Source organism: Pecten maximus, unplaced genomic scaffold (genome assembly GCF_902652985.1).
Source record: "Pecten maximus unplaced genomic scaffold, xPecMax1.1, whole genome shotgun sequence".
Taxonomy (NCBI): Eukaryota; Metazoa; Mollusca; class Bivalvia; order Pectinida; family Pectinidae; genus Pecten; species Pecten maximus.
In genome coordinates, this window is record NW_022979568.1 from 37,707 (window position 1) to 64,923 (window position 27,217).

Sequence of the window (27,217 nt, forward strand, 5' to 3'; positions counted from 1 at the left end):
AATGATATATATATATAGCAATATATTCTTTAATTTTCATTCACATAATTGTGTTATCCTTGAAAAAAAAAAGCTTACTACCCCCGGTATATGGTTATTACTAGGGCTGTAACGAGTTCTCGGGTGACGCATCACAGGCCAGTTTTGATCCTGACCCGGGTTTGAAATTGTGTACTCGAACCCTTAAACTTTGTATTTACATAGTACAAACTACTACAGTTCACCGAAGTACACCATAGCCTTGAGACACTGGAGTCATCACATATAGATAATTAAACATTGATTTTAGTGTTCTGTAAACATGTCTCCTGTATGAACAGTTACATCGTCTGTTGACACTTTCTCATAGCCGTGAAACATGCTGCCTCAGCCCAATCATTTTTATTAATTTAAAGCCCAGCCATCTTGAGATGTTTCCACTGAAATATAAATGTCAAACATTGCTTAGGTCCAGAGAAGAAGTCGTTTATATCAATATTGTCAAATGGACCCCTTTTGGCCCCGCCCCTCAGGCCCCTGTGGAGTCAGCTCCATCATATGTATAAATTTGAATCCTAACCGTCTAGGGATGTTACTGCTGAAATATCAATGTCATACATTGCCTAGGTCTAGAGAAGAAGTCATTAATATCAATATTGCCAAAAGGACACCTTTCAGCCCCGCCCCTTAGGCCCCTGGGGGGTCAGCCTCATCATATGTATCAATTTGAATCCCTCCCACCTAGGGATGTTTCCTACCAAATTTGGTTGAATTCTGATCAGCGGTTCAGAAGAAGAAGTCAATTGTGTTGACGGACAGACGGACCGACGCCTGACGCCTTCCGACCCGGTAAGCTAAAAATCTACAGCTACATGAATAAATAAAAGGATGAGAAAGGCTGAGTAGATTAATATTCAACAAACATCAGGTGTAATGAACTCTTGACCACTTGACCCTGGCTCATCAATCTTGGGGCCCATTGGGGACATATAATTTGATAAACATGAACCATGGTAAATAGAACACAATAATACAACAGAATAATTTTCTGTTATCTAAATATGACATCATCCCCCCCCCCCCCCCCCCCCCCCCCCCCCCCCCATTACAATTTTCGAATACCAATTCAAGTATTGGTATTGTTTGCGCTGTTCATAACTAAGTGAACCCTGTCTTTGGGCAGATACCTTCAGCCATGACCTGTGACAGACAGCAGCTGTGGTAGAATGTTGGTCTGTTTTAGGAAGTTTGCTGTGTCCAAGTATTGTTTGGTGTTGTTCCTTGGTGAACCTGGTCTTTGGGGAGCGGAGGCGTCCTCAGCCTGTTACTGTAACTGGTAGACTTAATGTTCTGTTCTAGGAAGTTTTACATGTCCATGAGCTGGAACTCTCCATGCTGGTCTTTGGTCAGGTCGTTTCAGAATATATATCACAAGCTCTGTCCTACACTTAATCTATTAAAAGTAAACATATATTATTAAAATACTCGATCATGCAGTGGTTTCACCAAAAAAATACAAAAAAAAGCATTTGAATCATTTAGTTTTCAAGGATACACGGTAATAAACTGTTAAATAAACCGGCATTTTGTTCAGTCTACATATGGATTGTGAAATACCCAATCAGTTATTTGGGCTTGTTATATAACATCAAATAATTATTTATTTTTAATTATTTATCCAACACCAATCATTGAGCATCATGATTGTTAACAGATAAGTTATCTCCCTTTAATCATCCTATCAAGATAGTTTGTTTGGTTTAGTTGATTTTGTTTAACGTCCTATTAACAGCCAGGGTCATTTAAGGACGTGCCAGGTTTTGGAGGTGGAGGAAAGCTGGAGTACTTGGAGAAAAAACCACCGCCTACAATCAGTACCTGGCAACTGCCCCACCTAGGTTTCGAACTCACAACCCAGAGGTGGAGGGTTAGTGATAAAGTGTTTGGACACCTGAACCATTCTGTCAACGAGTCAGCAAGTTTGATACATTTTGGTATGGTTTTGAGCAATAATGAAATAAAGAATGAAAATGATTAAAATGAACTTGACTAAGCATGGTCAAGTACATTTTCATTTGTTTTCTATCCTTTAAAAGGTAGCAGTGTACAGTAAATTTGACCTGAGCTCTAAAAAAGTAAGTCATATGTTTTAGATATGTAAACAGGGCCAGTTAGCCCTGTATATTAACAATACCATTTGCATAAGTGAAGGATGAATAAGCTTAATCTTCTTTAAAACCTGTGAAAACCATAATAAAAGTACATCAAAATAACTACTGTAACACTATTGCAAAATATCATGATTTTTGGCCAAAAATGACACAAATCCCTACGAATTGTTTTTCTGAAACATATTTAAAATCAAACATCTCTATCCCAATGACATAAATGTTTGATATGTGTTGATTAATTATAAGGATTTTCTGCTATGTCACCTCATTTGCTAGGTAATTAATTACTTTTACCACTTTCAGGATTCTGGTTTAATCTGGAACCAAAAAAATGTACTTCATATTAAATCATCCAATTAGGCCTATAGCTTACAATTAATTTTATCTGCCATAACACATGAGTTATCTGCTTTACATAAAATCACCTATGGCCAGGCTATAATCCTACTGTGTGTTCTGTTACCACACGACTGGCTGTAAATACATACAAAACAGACGGAGAGGACAACTAAACCCCCCCCCCCCCCCCGTCCTCACTGGTAGGGGACTTACAGCAATATACAAAGGATGCAATCACAATTTACTGAATAACCAAACATAATTTTGTCCGACTTGTCTGTGAAAGAGTTTGACCAAAAAATTATCTTGAAGGAAAACTTTATCTCTCACTGACTGAAATTTTAGAATTCTGTGTGAACTTAATTTATTTTCCAACAACTGCAAAGCAATCTATTGTAGAACACTTATTTCAGTTTTGTACAATATCTGTCTATCACCTTTCATGACAGTGAATTTTTGTACAATATCTGTCTATCACCTTTCATGACAGTGAATTTTTGCATTTTGCCTAATATGAACAAGATGTCCATGTACAATAAGTCAACGTATCGTCATATTCTATACCATCACAATCTCTGGTACTGGTATGTCCATATCACTTAAATTGTCCCAGAAAAGTGTTTTTGTTCTCACTCATCATCGTAAGAATCTTCCATCATTTGTTATTTCGTAAGGTTCAATTTCTATCCCGACACAAGTTATCATTTCACAAAATGGAGCTTATGACAGTGGGTATTGAAAATAGGGAACCAACATTGTAGAACAACTTAGTATCTGGCTAATCCCCAATTGTGTTTACAATTTAAGATACATTAGGAGTGATTAGTTATCATGTCAAAACTAATCAAAATTTATGAGGAATTAATTACCAAATTAACATCACATACATGTTATTTATATACATGTAGTACCCCGTTCTGGTAATAATGGTCAGATGTTACAGGATATTGTTAAAGTCAGTGGTCGGTAAAGTCAGGTTTCACTGTATATTATAGGTACCCATCATTTCAAAGATCAAGAAATTAGAAGTCTGTGACCTATCTATCTCACCTGTAGAAGTCTGTGACCTAATTTTCTCATTTGTAGAAGTATGTGACCTAATTTTCCTACCTAAAGAAATCTGTGACCCACTTATCACACCTGTATAAGTCTGTGACTTAATTGTCTCACCTGTAGAAGTATGTTACCTATTTACCTCACCTGTAGAAGTATGTTACCTATTTACCTCACCTGTAGAAGTATGTTACCTATTTACCTCACCTGTAGAAGTATGTTACCTATTTACCTCACCTGTAGAAGTCTGTGACCTAATTTTCTCATCTGTAGAAGTCTGTGACTTAATTTTCTCACCTGTAGAAACCTGTAACCTATTTATCTCACCTGTAAAAGCCTGTGACCTAATTTTCTCACCTGAAGAAATATGTGACCAACTTATCACACCTGTATAAGTCTGGGACCTAATTATCTCACCTGTAGATGTGTGCGACCTACTTATCCTACATGTAGAAGTCTATGACCATGCTCCAGGTGTTTACATATGTACCCCTCCAGTTTTGCTAGCCTGCTGACCTATTTTTGCTGTAGTCTGTAGCTATCATCTGAAACACAGTTGTAGGTGTGGCATTTCCATTTAAAGTTTGTGACACAACATAATCTACAACACTATAGGTAAAATGAAGGTAATCATGTACAATATTGCGGCCCAGTTTTATCTGGTATTAACCAGATTAATTTTTGCTGTCTCATGCTAATTTAACTCAATTAGTTTAATTTTGTACAAAAGTATCTTAATGATATACTAAATCAAGATGTCCAGAGGGCCTGTATTGCTCACCTGGTTTATTTGAGCAAACGTCAAAATGTGTTCATGTTTAATTTGTTAATAGCTTTATTTGTTGATGTCTAACAATGCTATATATATGGTTATGGGGTGGGGATCTCAACTGCTTCAAAGATATAACACGGAAACAAAGTCAGACTTAACATGATTGTGTTTAAAGAAACCAAGTCCCTTGGGGTGGGGAAAGGCCCCTGGGCCTATTTCTTCATCAGGATTGTGTTCATCTCTTGATGCCCAGAACTGCTGTATACGGTTAAGGGGTTGTGATCTGAATGGTTTTAAAGATAAAACAAAGAAACTAGGTCCTCAGGGGTGGGGAACTTAACAGTTTCAAAAATACAGGCCCAATCCCTCAGGCCGCATCATTTGTATAACTTTGAATGCCAGTCACATAGAGATACTTACTTATAAATTTGGTTAAATTCTGATCCGTGGTTAAGAAGAAGAAGTCAATTATTCATGGATGGACGCCAGACGACCGCTGCCACGGTATGGAAGAAGCTCACATTTGTCCAATTTTGACCAGGTGAGCTAAAAGTCAAACACATTGTATGGTTATACTTAACATGAAGATGGTTCATATCAGATGAACTGCACTTTATTATGGTTGATGCTGATATGTACCTCAAAGCCCTAACATCTGACTCTCCACATTTTGATCTTTCACCCAGCAAACCCTTACTTTTGACCTGCCATGTTTTGACCTTTCACCCTAAAAACCTTGACCTTTCAGTCTCCATAATTTGACTTGTCACCTTGCAATTATAAACCCTTACTTTTGTCTCTCCAAGCCTTAACCTTTAACCCTCAAAATTTGGATCTTTTACTCTCCAAACCTTGATCATTCACCCTGCAAACCTTGACCATTCATTCTTCTAACCTTGACCATTCATTCCCTCCAAGCTTTCATCTTTCACCCACATGTGACATTTTACCCCCAAAACCTTGACATTTCACCCTCAGTACTGTGTACATCACCATGGCCTAATGTACCACTTACAGTACAGCCATCCTTTGAAGGTACAGCTTCGTCTGTTGTTCCTGGTGTTTCATCTGATGGAAGAGCTCCTGACCATGGGGACTGGATTGTGTCCCTCACGATCAGGATCATCTAACTTGGTCAAATAAGGGGATGGACTCCTGGACAAAAGTTTGATTCTTTAGGAATGGCTGAATCAAGTTGTAGATACAAACCTGCAACACAATTTACAGGTTTAAAGCCGTTTAAGGATATGACAGGTCTCCATGTTGGAATACCGGATGGTTACATGCACCACCAGTGCTATTTTGGGAAATACCTGGTCATTTTGCACAGTACAGTAAAATAAGTATATTCTGGACAGTTTGAAATATATACTTCAAATAAATATCAGATATGTCAACATTATATCTAAACATTTCAATCAAAATACCATTACAAGAGGCCAATTGGCCCTAATGGTCACCTGAGGTGTTTTATATATAAGTCTTTGATTTTAAGTCTTTATAAGTCTTTGAGGTCATTCATTTGAACAAACTTTGTAACACTTCGTCCATATACATGTAACAAGGACTATATCAGGCCTCTGGGCCTCTTGGTTATTGAGAAGAAGTCATTAACAGTATTTAGCATGTTTGAACCCTGTGACCTTGAATGTAGGCCAAGGATATTTCTCTAAACAAACTTTGGACCTCTTCATGCCAGCATGCAACAAGACCAATATTAGGTTTCTAGACCTCTTGGTTATTGTGCAGAAATTGTTTTAAAGATTTTATCATATTTGAACCAGATGAACTTGAATGAAACTCCAGGTCACCCAATGAACAAACTTAGTAGACATTCATCCCAGCATGCTACAGACCCAATATCAGGTCTCTGGGCCTCTTGGTTATCAAGAAATTTATTAAATATTTTAACATCTTTGACCATAGCTGTGACCTTGATCCATTTGAACATACTTGGTACCCCTACATATCAGCAGGCTACTAACAGGGCTCAAAGTGCCGCCTATTTTAGTGGCCATGGTACCTTAAATTAGCCATTGGTGACCAGTTTAAAAAATAATAAGGCTCCTGCATGGCCACTAAAATGATTGTGTAAATTTTCAATTTGGTTCAATCTTTCAAAGGTTGCAGTCAAAACTAAAAAGACAGTCAACATCGAAAAAGTTACAGATTGATATTACACTGATCTAAAGAACTGAAAGTTTTTTGTTTTTTAGTTTTTTATTTAAGACTTTTCAAATTGGCACCTAGGTTTAATGAATGGTTTTAAGACAAACAGGCCACCTTGTAAAAATATCCATTTTGAGCCCTGCTACAGACTAATATCGGGTCTGTGGGCCACTTGGTTATCAAGAAGTCATCTACAGACACAATAACAGGTCCCTGGAATGTTGGTTTTTGAGAAGTTGATGACTAGGGTCCAGGATCTCATTGAATATAGAGTTATTCCCCTTGGTCTGAGAGTGCAGTACCAAATTCCACATGACTAGTTTACCTGAAAATACAAACAAATATAAATTCACAGACAGCACAGTTTTTTTAACAGAATTATTTCATGTTTGGTACCCATGATTCTATTCTACCAGTACATTTCATGAGCAAAAGACTTTCAGTTAATGAGCTATTAATGTTGTACTGCTCAAAATAAATATTTTCAAGATTGATAACAAAGGTGAAATGAGCATATTCAAAGCTGCTGGGAAAGCCGGAGTACCCAGAGAAAAACCATCGGTCTACAGTCAGTAACTGGCAACTGCCCCATATGGGTTTCGAACTCTACTCCCAGAGTTGAAGGGCTAGTGATAACGTGTCAGGACACCTTACCACTCGGCCACCGCGGCCCGTAAAGAAGTCAAAGCAATGGGGATGGGGTAGGTCAGAGAGACTGCAAAGTAATACCTGCCAATATGTCATCTTTTAGCTGAGATCTGTAGGTTCAGAAATCACATCTAGTTCAACAGTAGTCAAGAGACTGGTTTCTGTGAACAAAAAGCAAATATGTCACCATCTCAGACAGAAGGAACTTACATAAAGCACCGAGGCCAACTTTGCATTAGGAGATCTAGATATGTATCATTCGAGGAACCAGGCCCCTGTGTCAAGTCATTGATCAGGAATGGACAATCCTAAATCATCAAATAGTGACCATAGCAAACAACTGTGTGCTAAATATGAATATGTGAATCATGAACTGTGCAAATAAAGTGTGCTAAAAATGAAATGTGCTATTACACTTCATTGAAATATTTCTAATGTTATGTAATTAGTGTGCACATGTAGTTTTGAACTCCAATCAAATATTTAAACTTATATTTAATCTTTGTTTTATTTTACCCATTCATTTATACCACTTTTATAAAGCCCATGACCTTTGCATGTTGGTGGTAGCATGTGTTTGCAGATCTGTGTATTGTTATATACTGAGATGTCCAGACTGAGATGATGACCTGACTGAGATGTCCAGACTGAGATGTCCAGACTGAGATGATGGCCTGACTGAGATGTCCAGACTGAGATGTCCAGACTGAGATGATGGCCTGACTGAGATGTCCAGACTGAGATGATGGCCTGACTGAGATGATGACCTGACTGAGATGTCCAGACTGAGATCATGGCCTGACTGAGATGTCCAGACTGAGATGATGGCCTGACTGAGATGTCCAGACTGAGATGTCCAGACTGAGATGATGGCCTGACTGAGATGTCCAGACTGAGATGATGGCCTGACTGAGATGTCCAGACTGAGATGTCCAGACTGAGATTGTGGCCTGACTGAGATGTCCAGACTGAGATGATGGCCTGACTGAGATGTCCAGACTGAGATGTCCAGGCTGAGATCATGGCCTGACTGAGATGTCCAGACTGAGATGATGTCCAGACTGAGATGTCCAGACTGAGATGATGGCCTGACTGAGATGTCCAGACTGAGATGTCCAGACTGAGATGTCCAGACTGAGATGTCCTGACTGAGATGTCCAGACTGAGATGATGGCCTGACTGAGATGTCCAGACTGAGATGTCCAGACTGAGATGTCCAGACTGAGATGATGGCCTGACTGAGATGTCCAGACTGAGATGATGGCCTGACTGAGATGTCCAGACTGAGATGATGGCCTGACTGAGATGTCCAGACTGAGATGTCCAGACTGAGATGTCCAGACTGAGATCATGGCCTGACTGAGATGTTCAGACTGAGATGATGGCCTGACTGAGATGTCCAGACTGAGATGTCCAGACTGAGATCATGGCCTGACTGAGATGTCCAGACTGAGATGATGGCCTGACTGAGGTGTCCAGACTGAAATCATGGCCTGACTGAGATGTTCAGACTGCGATGATGGCCTGACTGAGATGTCCAGACTGAGATGTCCAGACTGAGATGATGGCCTGACTGAGATGTCCAGACTGAGATGATGGCCTGACTGAGATGTCCAGATTGAGATGTCCAGACTGAGATCATGGCCTGACTGAGATGTCCAGACTGAGATCATGGCCTGACTGAGATGTCCAGGCTGAGATGATGGCCTGACTGAGATGTCCAGATTGAGATGTCCAGACTGAGATGTCCAGATTGAGATGTCCAGGCTGAGATCATGGCCTGACTGAGATGTCCAGGCTGAGATCATGGCCTGACTGAGATGTCCAGACTGAGATGATGGCCTGACTGAGATGTCCAGGCTGAGATCATGGCCTGACTGAGATGTCCAGACTGAGATCATGGCCTGACTGAGATGTCCAGACTGAGATCATGGCCTGACTGAGATGTCCAGGCTGAGATGATGGCCCGACTGAGATGTCCAGACTGAGATGATGGCCTGACTGAGATGTCCAGACTGAGATCATGGCCTGACTGAGATGTCCAGACTGAGATCATGGCCTGACTGAGATGTCCAGACTGAGATGTCCAGACTGAGATGATGGCCTGACTGAGATGTCCAGACTGAGATGATGGCCTGACTGAGATGTCCAGACTGAGATGTCCAGACTGAGATGTCCAGACTGAGATTGTGGCCTGACTGAGATGTCCAGACTGAGATGATGGCCTGACTGAGATGTCCAGACTGAGATGTCCAGGCTGAGATCATGGCCTGACTGAGATGTCCAGACTGAGATGATGTCCAGACTGAGATGTCCAGACTGAGATGATGGCCTGACTGAGATGTCCAGACTGAGATGTCCAGACTGAGATGTCCAGACTGAGATCTTGGCCTGACTGAGGTGTCCAGACTGAGATGATGGCCTGACTGAGATGTCCAGACTGAGATGTCCAGACTGAGATGTCCAGACTGAGATGTCCAGACTGAGATGATGTCCTGACTGAGATGTCCAGACTGAGTTCATGTCCAGACTGAGATGTCCAGACTGAGATCATGGCCTGACTGAGATGTCCAGACTGAGATGATGGCCTGACTGAGATGTCCAGGCTGAGATGATGTCCTGACTGAGATGTCCAGACTGAGTTCATGTCCAGACTGAGATCATGGCCTGACTGAGATGTCCAGACTGAGATGATGGCCTGACTGAGATGTCCAGACTGAGATGATGTCCTGACTGAGATGTCCAGACTGAGTTCATGTCCAGACTGAGATGTCCAGACTGAGATCATGGCCTGACTGAGATGTCCAGGCTGAGATCATGGCCTGACTGAGATGTCCAGACTGAGATCATGACCTGACTGAGATGTCCAGACTGAGATCATGGCCTGACTGAGATCATGGCCTGACTGAGATGTCCAGACTGAGATCATGGCCTGACTGAGATGTCCAGACTGAGATCATGGCCTGACTGAGATGTCCAGACTGAGATCATGGCCTGACTGAGATGTCCAGACTGAGATGTCCAGACTGAGATGATGGCCTGACTGAGATGTCCAGACTGAGATGTCCAGACTGAGATGATGGCCTGACTGAGATGTCCAGACTGAGATGTCCAGGCTGAGATGTCCAGACTGAGATGATGGCCTGACTGAGATGTCCAGACTGAGATGTCCAGACTGAGATGTCCAGACTGAGATCATGGCCTGACTGAGATGTCCAGACTGAGATCATGGCCTGACGGAGATGTCCAGACTGAGATCATGGTCTGACTGAGATGTCCAGACTGAGATGTCCAGACTGAGATGTCCAGACTGAGATGATGGCCTGACTGAGATGTCCAGACTGAGATGTCCAGACTGAGATGTCCAGACTGAGATGATGGCCTGACTGAGATGTCCAGACTGAGATGTCCAGACGGAGATGTCCAGACTGAGATGTCCAGACTGAGATCATGGCCTGACTGAGATCATGGCCTGACTGAGATGTCCAGACTGAGATCATGGCCTGACTGAGATGTCCAGACTGAGATCATGGCCTGACTGAGATGTCCAGACTGAGATCATGGCCTGACTGAGATGTCCAGACTGAGATGTCCAGACTGAGATCATGGCCTGACTGAGATGTCCAGACTGAGATGTCCAGACTGAAATGTCCAGACTGAGATCATGGCCTGACTGAGATGTCCAGACTGAGATGATGGCCTGACTGACATGTCCAGGCTGAGATCATGGCCTGACTGAGATGATGTCCTGACTGAGATGTCCAGACTGAGATGTCCAGGCTGAGATCATGGCCTGACTGAGATGTCCAGACTGAGATGATGGCCTGACTGAGATGTCCAGACTGAGATGTCCAGGCTGAGATCATGGCCTGACTGAGATGTCCAGACTGAGATGATGGCCTGACTGAGATGTCCAGGCTGAGATGATGGCCTGACTGAGATGTCCAGATTGAGATGTCCAGACTGAGATGTCCAGATTGAGATGTCCAGGCTGAGATCATGGCCTGACTGAGATGTCCAGGCTGAGATCATGGCCTGACTGAGATGTCCAGACTGAGATGATGGCCTGACTGAGATGTCCAGGCTGAGATCATGGCCTGACTGAGATGTCCAGACTGAGATCATGGCCTGACTGAGATGTCCAGACTGAGATCATGGCCTGACTGAGATGTCCAGACTGAGATCATGGCCTGACTGAGATGTCCAGACTGAGATGTCCAGACTGAGATGTCCAGACTGAGATGTCCAGACTGAGATGTCCAGACTGAGATGTCCAGACTGAGATGTCCAGACTGAGATCATGGCCTGACTGAGATCATGGCCTGACTGAGATGTCCAGACTGAGATCATGGCCTGACTGAGATGTCCAGACTGAGATCATGGCCTGACTGAGATGTCCAGACTGAGATCATGGCCTGACTGAGATGTCCAGACTGAGATCATGGCCTGACTGAGATGTCCAGACTGAGATGTCCAGACTGAGATCATGGCCTGACTGAGATGTCCAGACTGAGATGTCCAGACTGAGATGTCCAGACTGAGATCATGGCCTGACTGAGATGTCCAGACTGAGATGATGGCCTGACTGAGATGTCCAGGCTGAGATCATGGCCTGACTGAGATGATGTCCTGACTGAGATGTCCAGACTGAGATGTCCAGGCTGAGATCATGGCCTGACTGAGATGTCCAGACTGAGATCATGGCCTGACTGAGATGTCCAGACTGAGATGTCCCGACTGAGATGTCCAGGCTGAGATCATGGCCTGACTGAGATGTCCAGACTGAGATCATGGCCTGACTGAGATGTCCAGGCTGAGATGATGGCCTGACTGAGATGTCCAGATTGAGATGTCCAGACTGAGATGTCCAGATTGAGATGTCCAGGCTGAGATCATGGCCTGACTGAGATGTCCAGGCTGAGATCATGGCCTGACTGAGATGTCCAGACTGAGATGATGGCCTGACTGAGATGTCCAGGCTGAGATCATGGCCTGACTGAGATGTCCAGACTGAGATCATGGCCTGACTGAGATGTCCAGACTGAGATCATGGCCTGACTGAGATGTCCAGGCTGAGATGATGGCCCGACTGAGATGTCCAGACTGAGATGATGGCCTGACTGAGATGTCCAGACTGAGATCATGTCCAGACTGAGATGTCCAGACTGAGATGATGTCCTGACTGAGATGTCCAGACTGAGTTCATGGCCTGACTGAGATGTCCAGACTGAGATGATGGCCTGACTGAGATGTCCAGGCTGAGATGATGTCCTGACTGAGATGTCCAGACTGAGGTCATGTCCAGACTGAGATCATGGCCTGACTGAGATGTCCAGACTGAGATGATGGCCTGACTGAGATGTCCAGACTGAGATGATGTCCTGACTGAGATGTCCAGACTGAGTTCATGTCCAGACTGAGATGTCCAGACTGAGATCATGGCCTGACTGAGATCATGGCCTGACTGAGATGTCCAGACTGAGTTCATGTCCAGACTGAGATGTCCAGACTGAGATGATGGCCTGACTGAGATGTCCAGACTGAGATGATGGCCTGACTGAGATGTCCAGACTGAGATGATGTCCTGACTGAGATGTCCAGACTGAGTTCATGTCCAGACTGAGATGTCCAGACTGAGTTCATGTCCAGACTGAGATCATGGCCTGACTGAGATGTCCAGGCTGAGATCATGGCCTGACTGAGATGTCCAGACTGAGATCATGACCTGACTGAGATGTCCAGACTGAGATCATGGCCTGACTGAGATCATGGCCTGACTGAGATGTCCAGACTGAGATCATGGCCTGACTGAGATGTCCAGACTGAGATCATGGCCTGACTGAGATGTCCAGACTGAGATCATGGCCTGACTGAGATGTCCAGACTGAGATGTCCAGACTGAGATGATGGCCTGACTGAGATGTCCAGACTGAGATGTCCAGGCTGAGATGTCCAGACTGAGATGATGGCCTGACTGAGATGTCCAGACTGAGATGTCCAGACTGAGATCATGGCCTGACTGAGATGTCCAGACTGAGATGATGGCCTGACTGAGATGTCCAGACTGAGATGTCCAGGCTGAGATGTCCAGACTGAGATGATGGCCTGACTGAGATGTCCAGACTGAGATGTCCAGACTGAGATCATGGCCTGACTGAGATGTCCAGACTGAGATCATGGCCTGACGGAGATGTCCAGACTGAGATCATGGTCTGACTGAGATGTCCAGACTGAGATGTCCAGACTGAGATGATGGCCTGACTGAGATGTCCAGACTGAGATGTCCAGACTGAGATGATGGCCTGACTGAGATGTCCAGACTGAGATGTCCAGACTGAGATGTCCAGACTGAGATGTCCAGACTGAGATCATGGCCTGACTGAGATCATGGCCTGACTGAGATGTCCAGACTGAGATCATGGCCTGACTGAGATGTCCAGACTGAGATCATGGCCTGACTGAGATGTCCAGACTGAGATCATGGCCTGACTGAGATGTCCAGACTGAGATCATGGCCTGACTGAGATGTCCAGACTGAGATGTCCAGACTGAGATCATGGCCTGACTGAGATGTCCAGACTGAGATGTCCAGACTGAGATGTCCAGACTGAGATCATGGCCTGACTGAGATGTCCAGACTGAGATCATGGCCTGACTGAGATGTCCAGGCTGAGATCATGGCCTGACTGAGATGATGTCCTGACTGAGATGTCCAGACTGAGATGTCCAGGCTGAGATCATGGCCTGACTGAGATGTCCAGACTGAGATGTCCAGGCTGAGATCATGGCCTGACTGAGATGTCCAGACTGAGATGTCCAGGCTGAGATCATGGCCTGACTGAGATGTCCAGGCTGAGATCATGGCCTGACTGAGATGTCCAGACTGAGATGATGTCCAGACTGAGATGATGGTCTGACTGAAATGTCCAGACTGAGATGTCCAGACTGAGATGATGGCCTGACTGAGATGATGTCCAGACTGAGATGTCCAGACTGAGATGTCCAGACTGAGATGATCTGATTTCACAAAAGTTTGACTGTGACATACAGGCTGTGTTTGTGTGAACACTGTTAAAACAAGGGTACCCTATACTGTTTCGTTAGGTATTATTTTACATGATTCTTTTGATGTGTTCAGGATGTGGGTTTCTCAATTATTTCATCATTACTGAATACATTTTGATGATTTTTGTTGTCCTAACACAGGCGGTGTTTTCGTGAATACTGTTACATACAATACATGGGTACCCTATGTCATTGTCTGATCCAAATGAGTGTGCCCACCCCTGGCATCAGTCACCGATCTTACTTTCTTTAACATCAAGGTGTTTATTGCCCTTTACCGATACAATAACAGACCCTCCCCCCAAATATGTCGCTTTCCATTACACAAGCCTCAGAATATCACTTACCATGACGTCCATAGACACGTTGTCATCCATCTGACAGTAAAGTGAGACCTGTCTGTGAACATCATGTGTCTCCAATGGGTCAAATCAGAAACGTATATACCTGATATACAAGTCTCTGGTCAAATGAGACCGATTAGGTACATGTGCCAGCAGCCACTGCATTTGACGTTGGTGTCGCTACTGTGTAAGTGGTGGACCAGCATAGGGATGTCATAGCCTTAAATATACTCCCGCAAACTTGATGTGCCGCCTCCCTCTGAAAATTGGTTATGGAGCTAGGTCAGGAAGTAATTATGCCTCTATCGTGGCGTTCAAGGTAATGCATGGGAGTCCGCTCCGGGGACGGTCACCTCATTTCCCTGTGGCTCTGAGATTATATATATTGCTGGGCTGTGTGACCTTGCTAATGCTCCTGCATTATTAAAGCAATGGCCCAACCCCTATCAACTTCACTAAATCGCAGCATTTTGTTTTACAATCCCTTAAAAAAGAAATACATTTGTATTGTACATGTATAACTTTTAAATTTATACTGTTTCAGTTTTACATTTGAAGTGATTTACCCACAAGATACTTTCTTGAAAAATCTGCTGAGAGAATGCAGGTTGACTGAATTGCAACTGAAGAACATTTTCACAGTGCACATAGTTAGCTAAGTATGAAATTGAATTAGGACCATGTGTCTAAAAAAACAAACTTGCCTTTCTTTTTCCCCCTAGTATAGAATGGTTTGGTAAAGTAAAACCTTGACCATTGATTAAAGATACACAACCAATTCTGAAGCTCTGGCTTCTTCCCAAATAAGTGTACCTATTTAAATGTCCATAATATAAGGTACCAATATATGAACATATTCCTCTCTGGAATTTATCAACTCCTACTATATACCCAGGTAGTCATCAAAGTAGCTACTGCGATCACCTAATATTTCAATTTCCAAATTCCACTCAAGTTAGACTCTATGAAACTACCAAATTTAATTGATTTCCTTTCTCCATGAATTTGACCAGATTAACATTCTACATGACATGGTGTCAGGGCCCGAGGAAACTCGAGCTACATTCAATCCTTAATAGAAATCACCACATGAAAAATGAGGATGATTGTTATTGATATAAGTAAAAATGCACTGTAATGTTAAGTCAGAGACATATATATATCTCTGTATATATGTCTCTGGTTAAGTGTATAGGAAAATGTATATATGCACATCTACATTTCTGGTAGAGATTTCAATTTGTGGCAAATAACATACTCACTACGTATACACAAGCAAAGGAAATAAAAAAAACTATTTTTTTTACTAAACTTAAGGCACAATATACCTTCCTCTCCTTTGTCAACAATCTCCATATTGACATTATTTAAAATACACTTTTAAAACTAGAAAACTAACGGACCACGATTTGGTTTGAGTATGCAAATTAGCTCTAGCTACTTATTTTCAAAACGTCTCTGCACAGGCGTCTGAAGTTCTGACAGTAAACTGAGATATATAATACCATATAAAAATAAGAGTATCTACTATAAATACTTTATAAAAATAAGAGTATCTACTATAAATTTAAATATTTATAGTAGATACTCTTATTTTTATATGGTATTATATTTCAGTTTACTGTCATGAAACGGGGTGGGGATTTGGGCAGAGGCTGATTGATAACCACAATGGCACAGTTCTTTTCACGTTTTATTCATAGACAACTTCAGTCAGACACCCTAAAACAGTAGAAACAAATACTATCAATTTACAGTAGATATGGACATCACAGATACATTTAACAATACAGTAATAAAACTCTACATATGACCACATACAGTTACCATGATAATAATACAATTACATCATCCCCAAATTACATTGACAATAATATGAATGATAAGGAAAATGACCTTATAACTAATTTGACATGTCTTATATTAATAACACTTACTCTATCAATGTGACAGGGGTTCTCAATATCAATTCCGTCCTGTTGTTACAAAGAACCTGACAAAATGAAAGAGACCACCATATACCACTATACTTTATACAGTGACAAATATATATATATCTATAAAAATACTTCAGAGATAACTAAAATACCACTTAAAAGTGCTATATTGGACAAATGGCCTGAACTTAGAAATAATTAAGAATTATTTTCAATATGGCCGCCAGGCCCAACACCTTACATATTTTTGCAGATAAAGTAGATACTGAACCTGAAGACAATTAATTACCAGGTAATATTGTAATTGGCTAAATGGTATGTACAAATACAATTTCTAAGTGAACTACAATACTTAAAACTAACTTAAAGAACTTTATGCATATACTTAAAAATACCTTATAATATCATGGCTCTGTGTGTCCCCTGGTGGTCCAACTATCTCTGTCCCAGCTCTGCATGTGCAGGGTGGGCCAGGTGTGCAAAAGGTGGTCACATGGTTACAGGTGAAGGGTATGAGGTCAAGGGTCACAAATACAAAACATAAACACAAGCACATGGCACTTGACATGGACACTGACACGACTTGATTACAGTTGACATAGACGGTGACATACAATAGACAGAAACTCACAACCTCACTACTATACTATTATATATATATATATTATATATATATGTTATACACACTGTTTAAAATATTCTATGAAAATTGCATTTAATATTAATTTCTAAGACTGGATGTCTCCGCCACATACACCCCCTCAAGGTTGAATGACGTCCCGGAATTCGAATTAAGTCCTGCGGCTACAAGAAAATAAAAACATGCTTATCAAAACTGCTATGTCATGCTGAAATAAAAAAAACAACTTACCCACTACTGGACAAGATGTCTACCAAACAGTTTGCTACCCGGTCTAGAGTCCGAGCATTGACCAGGCCACCACGGTCGATCAATCTCTCGAGGATATCTGCCTTTTCCTTCCACTCGGGCTCCACAATCTGCTGAGCCAAGACATACTCCTCGCTTCTCATCCATTTAGGAGGCTGTCGATTCCTTGTGGGGCGGCCTTCCGGTTCTGCCTTCCCAGATAAATCTGACTCCGCTCCACCTCCTTCCGATGGCTCGGCCGTGACAACCTCCTCCTCCCGCACAGCCTCAACGGGGTCGTCACCACCGTCTTGCTGTTGCGGCAAATATTCCGGTACCGGTGTCTGTACTTCACTAGTCTCCTCCCCGTCCAATAAAGACCTCTCCTCTGAGAGAGGTTTCCTGACAGGAGTTACTTCCAGTAGAATTGAGTTTTCATCCTCATCTTCATCATCTTCATCCTCTTCACTATTTCCTTTGTGATCTTCCTGTTTCTCAATTATAAGTGGTGCCTGTATTTTCCGTGGCCTAGGCTTAGGCTTAGGTGTTGGTGTTTCAGACTCTGATATTTTCGGAACCTCTTCCTCTGTCGGAAGATAACCGATAGGTAGTAGATTATTTCTATGGAGTGTCCTCCTACGACCATCAGCTTCACTCTCAACAACAAAAACAGGGATATCATAACTTGGTTGCTTTATGACTGTGTAGGGCGCATCCTCCCACCTATCCTCAATCTTGTGTTTCCCCTCAAACGCTAACTTCCGAACCAAAACACGGTCCCCTTCCTGAATAGATGCCCCTCTGGTCTTAAGGTCATAGGTTCCCTTCTGACGGCTCTGTCTCTTCCGTGAGGCTGCAGCCGCCGCCTCATAGGAATGCCTCAGCCGTTCCCGTAAATCCTTCGCATACTTCGTCATGGGAACGAATGAACTGGAGTCATCTTTCCGGAGATCAAAAGCGATGTCGATCGGCAACCTCGGATCCCTGCCAAACATCAAGAAATATGGTGTGTATCCAGTACTCTCTTGTCTGGTACAGTTGTATGCGTGAACCAGCGGGGCCACGTGTGATTTCCAATCCTTTTTCTTGTCTACATCTAGAGTGCCTAGCATGTCCAATAAAGTACGGTTAAATCGTTCGGTCATACCGTTTCCCATGGGATGATAAGGAGATGTTCTAGATTTCCTTATCCCTGCTAATGCGCAAAGTTCTGTTATAACCTTACCGACGAAGTTCGCTCCCTGATCGGAATGGAGGCGTTGGGGAAATCCATAATGGACCATGAAATTCCGAAAAAGGATATCAGCGGTGGTCCTGGCTGTTTGATTTTTCGCTGGAAAGGCCTGCGCATACCTTGAAAAATGGTCGGTTACAACTAGAATATGTTGATATCCCCCGATTGAAGTTTCCAATGACAGGTAGTCAATGCAGACTAATTCCATAGGTTGTCTAGATGTGATACTGACCATGGGAGCTCTGTCCACCGGTGATTTTCGTCGAAGACATCTCGGACATGACTTAACCCATTTCTCTATATGAGTAAACATGTTTGGCCAATAAAACCGATCTCGAACTAAACTCGCGGTCCGATCCCTTCCCGGGTGTCCCGTGTCAGTGTGAAGTTCCTGAAGGGCTCGCTCCTGGTAAGCTGTCGGCAAAACAAGCTGTATGTGCTCAACATCTTCTACCATTGTCACCCTATGCAAGACTCCTTGCCTGAACTTGAGATTGGAAAAATTCTTAAGCAACGCTGCATTCTCCGGCGTATGAGGGATATCCTTCCATTTAGGTCTCACTCCCTTTCTCACTGCAGACATCCAGGGTGCTAGCCTAGGATCCTGTTCCTGTCTTTTCCTCCAATCCCGGAATGTTAACTCAGTAAGCTTATACTCGTCAGGCTGCTCAAAAACATCCACAGCATCGACAGACATACTGCATTTCCCAATGATAGGCTCCGTGGTGATAGCTCCACATAAGGCCTTGATGGTATCTTCTGCAATACACTCCAGGCTGGGTTGCGATTCCTGCCTTGGTAGGCGCGACAAAGTGTCAGCATCTATATTGCTGGTTCCAGGCCTGTACCGTATCTCAAAGTTATAAGCAGCCAATGCAGCCAACCAACGGTGCCCGGTGGCATCCAACTTTGCTGTAGAAAGCACATATGTTAATGGGTTGTTATCTGTTAATACTATAAACTTCTGAGCTCCATACAGATAGTCCTTAAATTTTTCAGAAATCGCCCATTTCAATGCCAGGAACTCCAAGCGATGGGCCGGGTAATTCCTCTCGGCCTTGGTAAGGCCCCTACTGGCATAGGCAATGACTTTCTTCACACCCTCTTGTTCCTGGTAAAGAACAGCGCCTAACCCATCTTGCGATGCATCTGTGTGTAACTCGAATGGCAAGCTATAGTTCGCATATCCAAGAATGGGTGGTTCTGCTAGGGCCTGTCTCAAGGTCTGGAATGCTAACTGTTGCCGCTCTCCCCATTCCCAGGCTTTCTGCACAGAGTTCTGATTCCGCTTGGTCTTTGATGTTTTCCGTTTTGGCACTGGCATCAACTCCGACAAAGGCCTAGCTATCTTCGAGAAATCTCTCACGAATTTCCTGTAGTATCCCGCAAACCCCAGGAAGCGTTGGACATCCTCTGGGGTTTTCGGAGTGGGCCATGTCCGTATTACCTCTGTCTTCGCAGGATCGGGCTTAATACCAGCTGCCGAAACACAATGTCCAACATAGACGACCTCTTCCTTGAAAAACTTGCACTTCTTTGGGGAAAGCTTCAATCCACTCTCTCTGATCCGCTGAAACACCTTTTGAAGTCTTTCCATATGTTCTTGGTATGTTCTTGAGAAAATAATCACATCGTCGAGGTATATGAGACAGATGTTCAAATTGTAGTCTCCCAGGATATCCTCCATTAGACGTTGATAGGTTGCTGGGCTGTTTGTCAAGCCAAATGGGAGGCGATTGAATTCATAAAACCCTAAAGGGCCCACTGTGAAAGCCGTCCTCTCCTTATGTACTTCAGCAACCTCAACCTGGTGGTATCCACTTTTCATATCGATAACAGAGAAGAAACGTGAACCCGCCAAACAGTCCAGGATATCCTCCACACGAGGAAGTGCATAGGAATCCCGTATCGACATCTTATTCAGCTCTCTGTAGTCAATGCACATCCTGAGGGAATTATCTTTCTTCCTAGCTAAAACAACGGCTGATGCCCAGGGGCTGTGAGATCTTCTAATGATACCAGAGTTCAGCAGTGTCTGAAGGTGGGCTCTAACCTCATCATACAGGCCAGGTGGTATTCGCCGGTGTTTCTGTTTAAATGGCTTGGTATCTTCTATGTTGATGTAATGTTGGACCGTGGTACTGTGTCCAATATCGGTATCCCCGTGAGAAAAAATGTCATCAAAATACTCAATAACCTTGGTTCCCTCACGAAATTCCTCATCAGTGAGACTGCCTTGTGTGAAATCAATCTTGGAAAGTGTTGAATCATCTTTCGCAGAGTCCACACGAGTTTCCAACTGCTCAATACTTACTGGTTGCAATTCGCACAACACCGCCCCAGGTGCTATCGTTACAGTGCGAGTAGAGAGATTGGCGATACTTACCTGCACTGGTCCTGTCCCTCTGTAGTTGTAATTTATAACTGTCGGTGCAATACTGAGGTCAGATTCAAGGACAGAGTCCTTACATGCTTGTAATAAAGCACATGAGTTAGGATAGTGCTGACTTTTGTCCACATATCCTGAAACAACAACCTGTCGGTTAGGGTTAATGGTAATACTCCTGCGCTCTGCACTCTTTACAATTCCCAATCGATGGTGATGACGGGCCATTCTCTGCTCCCTTAGGGCTATGCATCTAAAAGCGATATAAGATGGGGTATCCATGGAACATCGCTGCATAAAGCGTGCTCCATAACGTGACTGAAAAACAGACATAATCCTGCCAAGTACATTAGTTCCCAGCAGAACAGGAACTCGGGAATTATATGTACTCTCCGCCACCACTAACATCAGGCAAGGTACTCTAATACCTTCAGGCTGTCCATCCCACGAAAGTTCCACCTCTATGAAACCTTCATAGGGCAAAGGATTCCCATCAGCACATTCTATGTTTAACAAAATATCCAATGGCTTCACATCTAAGTGTGGAAAATTAGCCTGGTAAAATCCAGTACTGATAGTTGACACACAAGATCCTGTATCCAATAAAACTGGTGTTGCAATATTTTCAATAAATACTGTGGTCTCATTGGCTTCACCAACTAGCTGCTGTGACTCGGACTGGGCCGCTATATTGGGACTATATTGTTGGTACAGACCTACAGAGTGTCCCTTCTCATAGGTCCTTCTCAAAAATCCTGTGGTCGTCGGACATGATCCACATTAACACGACAGCCGTATTGTAGATGTCCACTCTGTCCACATCTCCAACATGTTGGTTCGTCCCGCTGTTCCCATGTCCCACCATCATTGTGGCTATGGTGTTGAGGATAAGTAGATCCACCCCAGTTGTTTGTTGCTTGTTGATGAGAAGCCCTATCCTCCCTGTGTTGGTTGTTTCCTTGTTGGTTTTTGTTGTGCTTGTTATGCTGAGACTGTTGATGTCTGTCTCCTTGTTGTTTATTCTTGTTGTCATACTGTTTCTTGGAATTCCCTTTCTTCAACTCAGCCATATCCACAGTAAGCTGCTGTACCATAACTGCTAACTTCTGAAGGGGATCCTCTTGAGCTGACTTTGCAGGTACAGACTTCTTCCCTGTAGGCTCCTTTAGTACATCTGCACTGGTGGCTGGAATCTTATGCTGCTTCTCAATACGTCTCAGGGCTATACGAAGATCGTCAAAATGGAAATCTGATCAACCAAATACCCCGATATATCCTTGAGGTCCTGTCTCAACCCTGTCCACAGCATATTTCTCAACATCTTGTTGGCCGAATGAGGCAGGTTACACTGCTTCTGTACAGAATCCAGGACACTTTCCAGCCTACATCCCCAATCAGCCACAGACTCATCCTTGAGTTGTTTGGCTCCATAAAATTCTGCAAGGAGATCAGCCTCACTATCAATCTCTCCAAAAACGCTGTCCATCTTCTTCAGTATTTCTTCAATGGAAGCTCCATTCCTAATCCTGGCAAATACACTTGCAGCCTTACCTTGCAGAGATGAACGGAGAGCATCCATGATATCCTGAGTCTTATGGTTCTCCTGCACCAAACTGATGAGTTGATGTCTCCAAACTGCATAGCTATCCTTATCAGTCCCATTAAACTTGGCAATCCAGGGTTTTCTGTTAAGATGAACCTGAACAGGGGCATTTTCATCTTCAAAGACTTCGTCATCATTGGTAGTGCCCTCATCTTCCTCCTTAATGGGCCTGTCAATATCAGCAGTAGTTAGGACCCCTTGCTGCTTTAGATAGTTCACCATCCATGACTGAAGCTCCTCCTTGTTGCTAGTCTTGGGCTTCACCCCGAGTTTATCAAAAAATTCCTTCATTGGATCCACTTCGGAATCCGCACCCTCAGACCTGTCAACTAATGGTTCTTGTCCACCCTCAGCCATTACAAATGGTAAAATGTTAAACAAGAATAGAACCAAAGCTGAAATAAATAGAAAATTCTGAAAACCAAGTCTAATATAAGTCATCAGCTGAAAGGGGAAAAAAAAAACAAAGTAAGGAATAATTAACAACAACAACAACAAGAGAAAAAAATTAAAAAAAAATAAAAAATAAAGAGTTATTCCCCTTATAACGCTAAGGGTCAAACCCTATACAATTATCTCCCCTTGATTGGGAGGGGCACCTGCTCACTAGTTGCTACCGTCGACAGATGACCAGAATGACACCAAGTATGGACAGCCACACTGGGTACCCACTACAAAGCAATTAATCATATATATATGCAAAGAAAAAAATGAATATGCCAATGTAAAATATCTAGCTTACCAGATCCACACACAACAAATAAGAACATTCAACACTGAGTCAACAAAAAACAAGGGTGTACTACATATAACACTGAACATATAAACATAAAATGCAAGTGTGAATGAATGAGAGTAAGTTAATAGGGTAATGGGTAGGTGACCTGCTTCAGAGCTTTAACCCACTGGTAGAATTTAACACTATGTACTTACCAAAAATATGACAGTATTGTAACACGAAATATGAGTAATCTATCTATCGTACACAAGTTACAACTAAATTGTTTTTAAAAAAAAACACGCAAAAAACAATATTCATACACAATTAAGTTAACAGTTCGAGTCTCACGTAGTATTCCCGGTGATGTATGACATTCCTTGTAACAGTAATTGTTCAATGTTCCATAAACTGCAGTAGTAACTTCTCGGCGATAGAATGTAAAGTTCTGTTTTCCGCAATCACTTCCGGTATAACGTTGACTTCCGGTGTGACGTAACCTCTTGTTCGATTAGAAACTCACGTACGCGTATGGGGTCACAGCACACGTACCCCGTGGAATTCACTGGTCTTCTGAGAAGCGAGCACTTGGCGACTTCCCATGAGTATATATATAGTTATATTCAAAAATAGCATGTTGGTGAAGTTCATAGGTAAAGTTGGTTAAAAGCGTGGCAAATATCGTGTCTAACCGGCAACCGGCGAGATAAAGCTAACTGTTACCTTCTTAGCTTCACTAGAACATCATATTCCTCTCCACATATGGAAACATGTTGAAAGTTCTCAGAACTGTTCTGTACTGATGTTGGGCGCCTCTGCCCCACGTTGGGCGCCAATGAAACGGGGTGGGGATTTGGGCAGAGGCTGATTGATAACCACAATGGCACAGTTCTTTTCACGTTTTATTCATAGACAACTTCAGTCAGACACCCTAAAACAGTAGAAACAAATACTATCAATTTACAGTAGATATGGACATCACAGATACATTTAACAATACAGTAATAAAACTCTACATATGACCACATACAGTTACCATGATAATAATACAATTACATCATCCCCAAATTACATTGACAATAATATGAATGATAAGGAAAATGACCTTATAACTAATTTGCCATGTCTTATATTAATAACACTTACTCTATCAATGTGACAGGGGTTCTCAATATCAATTCCGTCCTGTTGTTACAAAGAACCTGACAAAATGAAAGAGACCACCATATACCACTATACTTTATACAGTGACAAATATATATATATCTATAAAAATACTTCAGAGATAACTAAAATACCACTTAAAAGTGCTATATTGGACAAATGGCCTGAACTTAGAAATAATTAAGAATTATTTTCAATATGGCCGCCAGGCCCAACACCTTACATATTTTTGCAGATAAAGTAGATACTGAACCTGAAGACAATTACCAGGTAATATTGTAATTGGCTAAATGGTATGTACAAATACAATTTCTAAGTGAACTACAATACTTAAAACTAACTTAAAGAACTTTATGCATATACTTAAAAATACCTTATAATAGCATGGCTCTGTGTGTCCCCTGGTGGTCCAACTATCTCTGTCCCAGCTCTGCATGTGCAGGGTGGGCCAGGTGTGCAAAAGGTGGTCACATGGTTACAGGTGAAGGGTATGAGGTCAAGGGTCACAAATACAAAACATAAACACAAGCACATGGCACTTGACATGGACACTGACACGACTTGATTACAGTTGACATAGACGGTGACATACAATAGACAGAAACTCACAACCTCACTACTATACTATTATATATATATTATATATATATGTTATACACACTGTTTAAAATATTCTATGAAAATTGCATTTAATATTAATTTCTAAGACTGGATGTCTCCGCCACAGTCAGAACTTCAGACGCCTGTGGTCTCTGGTGACGTTCACCAGAAAGTGAGAAACGTATACGTACACCTCGAGATCCTTGCTTTCACCTGAGACATACTTTCACCAATGCCCACGATATCTAGATTAGCAAAATTAACACTTTGTTTTCTTACTTCATGACCGTCTGATGACTTGTCTAAAACCAGCTTTTACCTGACCTTTTTCAGTGTCACAGTCTGACATGTGGCGTCCATGTCGTTTGTTTACTTCTCGTCTATGCACCAGCTGGCCTTGACCTTGGTCTCATTCCTGTAGATCCACGCGCGTTGTAGATGCCGAACTGTTACCTTTCCACCTCTGCCTGCCGAACTGTGGTAGTTACGCATGAGTGTTTGTATTTTCTGACGTTCTACCAAATTCCTTTAGAATAAATCTGATATTACTATGTCCATCTCGTTCAGCCAGAGACGTACATGTATGTATGGTTCTTTCTCACTTTGCCAACATTTTGAAATTTACCTGTATTACCTTGCCAACATGTCAAATTTTACACCTGAGCGAGTTGCAGCCATAGTCTGTTCTTACTTTTCATGAAAGAAAATATGAAAATGACAAGTTGAATATGACTTATATAATAAAGATTAAAATGAATTTGTGTAGGCTACTTAGCATAACAAAGCTAAGATGTTTGCGGTAAATAAACAATACCCAATTTTATTTAATCGACATATATTATGAAACCTGGCTTCATCTCTAGTTTCAAGCTTAAATTGTGCTTTTGATAATGTATTAAGTACAGTTGTCTTTCATCAATGTTACTCAAATCTGTCTGTACGTATTTTTTTTTAACAAAATGACGGATTTCGGGGGGGGGGGGGGGGGGGGGGGGGGGAATGAAATCTATTCTGTGCATACAAGTATTTATAAAGCATAGACGTTTGTTCTTACGATACATTAGAACAAAAGTTGTGAATATTAAAACGTCGGCACTCAAATAAATATTATTGTAGTGTTGTATTGTATAAATTATATCAAACAGCGGATGTGTTTCTTAATGAAGTAAACCAAGGTTGGCGTGAATACATTTGATGAGGTGATGTTAGTGAGATGATACCAAAAAATTCTATATAGATATATCTAATGTCAGTCCTGAAACTACACGATATAAATCATGTATCCTCTGTTGTATGTTTTACCAAAACTTCCCTTTTTGCCGTGGTGAATATTTTAAGAAGGAAACACATGTTAAAGACTTAGGTGTATGGCTCGATCAAAATCTTAACTTTTTATTACATGTTTAATAAAAGGTTGGTAAGGCCATGCCAATGTTTGGATTTTTAAAACGTACTTGCATGCCATTTACAAACGTGACTGTTATCCGCTCCCTGTACATAAGTATGGTACGCATTCGGATAGAATACTGCTCTGAAGTATGGTCACCATATCAAACATCACTTATACACCAGGTTGAAGTAGTACAAAGAAAGATTTTAAAGTTTCTGCATTAAATTAAATGTAAACTAGAATAGTCTATCTTGCTTGCAAATGTGTACACAATTCAACTTTCCTAGCCTGGAATATAGACGTAAATTCATATATTTTACACGTTTATTCAAATCTGTACATAGCCTGATCGACTGGTTCGCCCGTTGTCAGTATAATGTGACCGGGTGGAGTGTCCTGCTGGCAATCGCAACATCTCGGGGAAATTTCCCCGAGATGTTGCAATTGTCCTGCTGGGTGTCTTCAGCTGTATGCTTCAGTGAGGTGGCACTATACATCGGCAAAAGTTCCGGCCTATCACAAGGAGACTTAACACGAACATACCGCAGCCTCCCAAAACACACATTGCAAACACGGGTGGCCGTCCTTAAATGATCTTGGCTGTTAATAGGACGTTAAACAAATAAAACCAAACCAAAGCTTGATAGAACTCTGTAGCTATTTCATAAAAGAAATGAACTTTTTAGTTCCACATCGGTTTTTAAGGTAGCTCAACTCTGTTGTATCCCTGTAAATGCCGAATTAATGAAGTCACCAAATTAATTCTTACTACCTTGG

The 27,217-nt window shown here is 42.3% G+C and overlaps 1 protein-coding gene across 1 annotated transcript; it reads right to left on the reverse strand.

Moving 5' to 3' along the window:
- Positions 1–1,078: 1,078 nt before the first annotated feature.
- LOC117318935 lies at positions 1,079–14,573 on the reverse strand. The gene is made up of 5 exons (XM_033873866.1): positions 14,544–14,573; positions 6,598–6,726; positions 5,440–5,523; positions 5,330–5,407; positions 1,079–1,432 (listed from the first exon to the last, which is right to left on the reverse strand). Exons 1-5 carry the CDS (start codon positions 14,571–14,573, stop codon positions 1,322–1,324), a joined length of 432 nt encoding a protein of 143 aa, XP_033729757.1. The 3' UTR covers positions 1,079–1,321.
- Between the last annotated feature and the right edge of the window lie 12,644 nt (positions 14,574–27,217).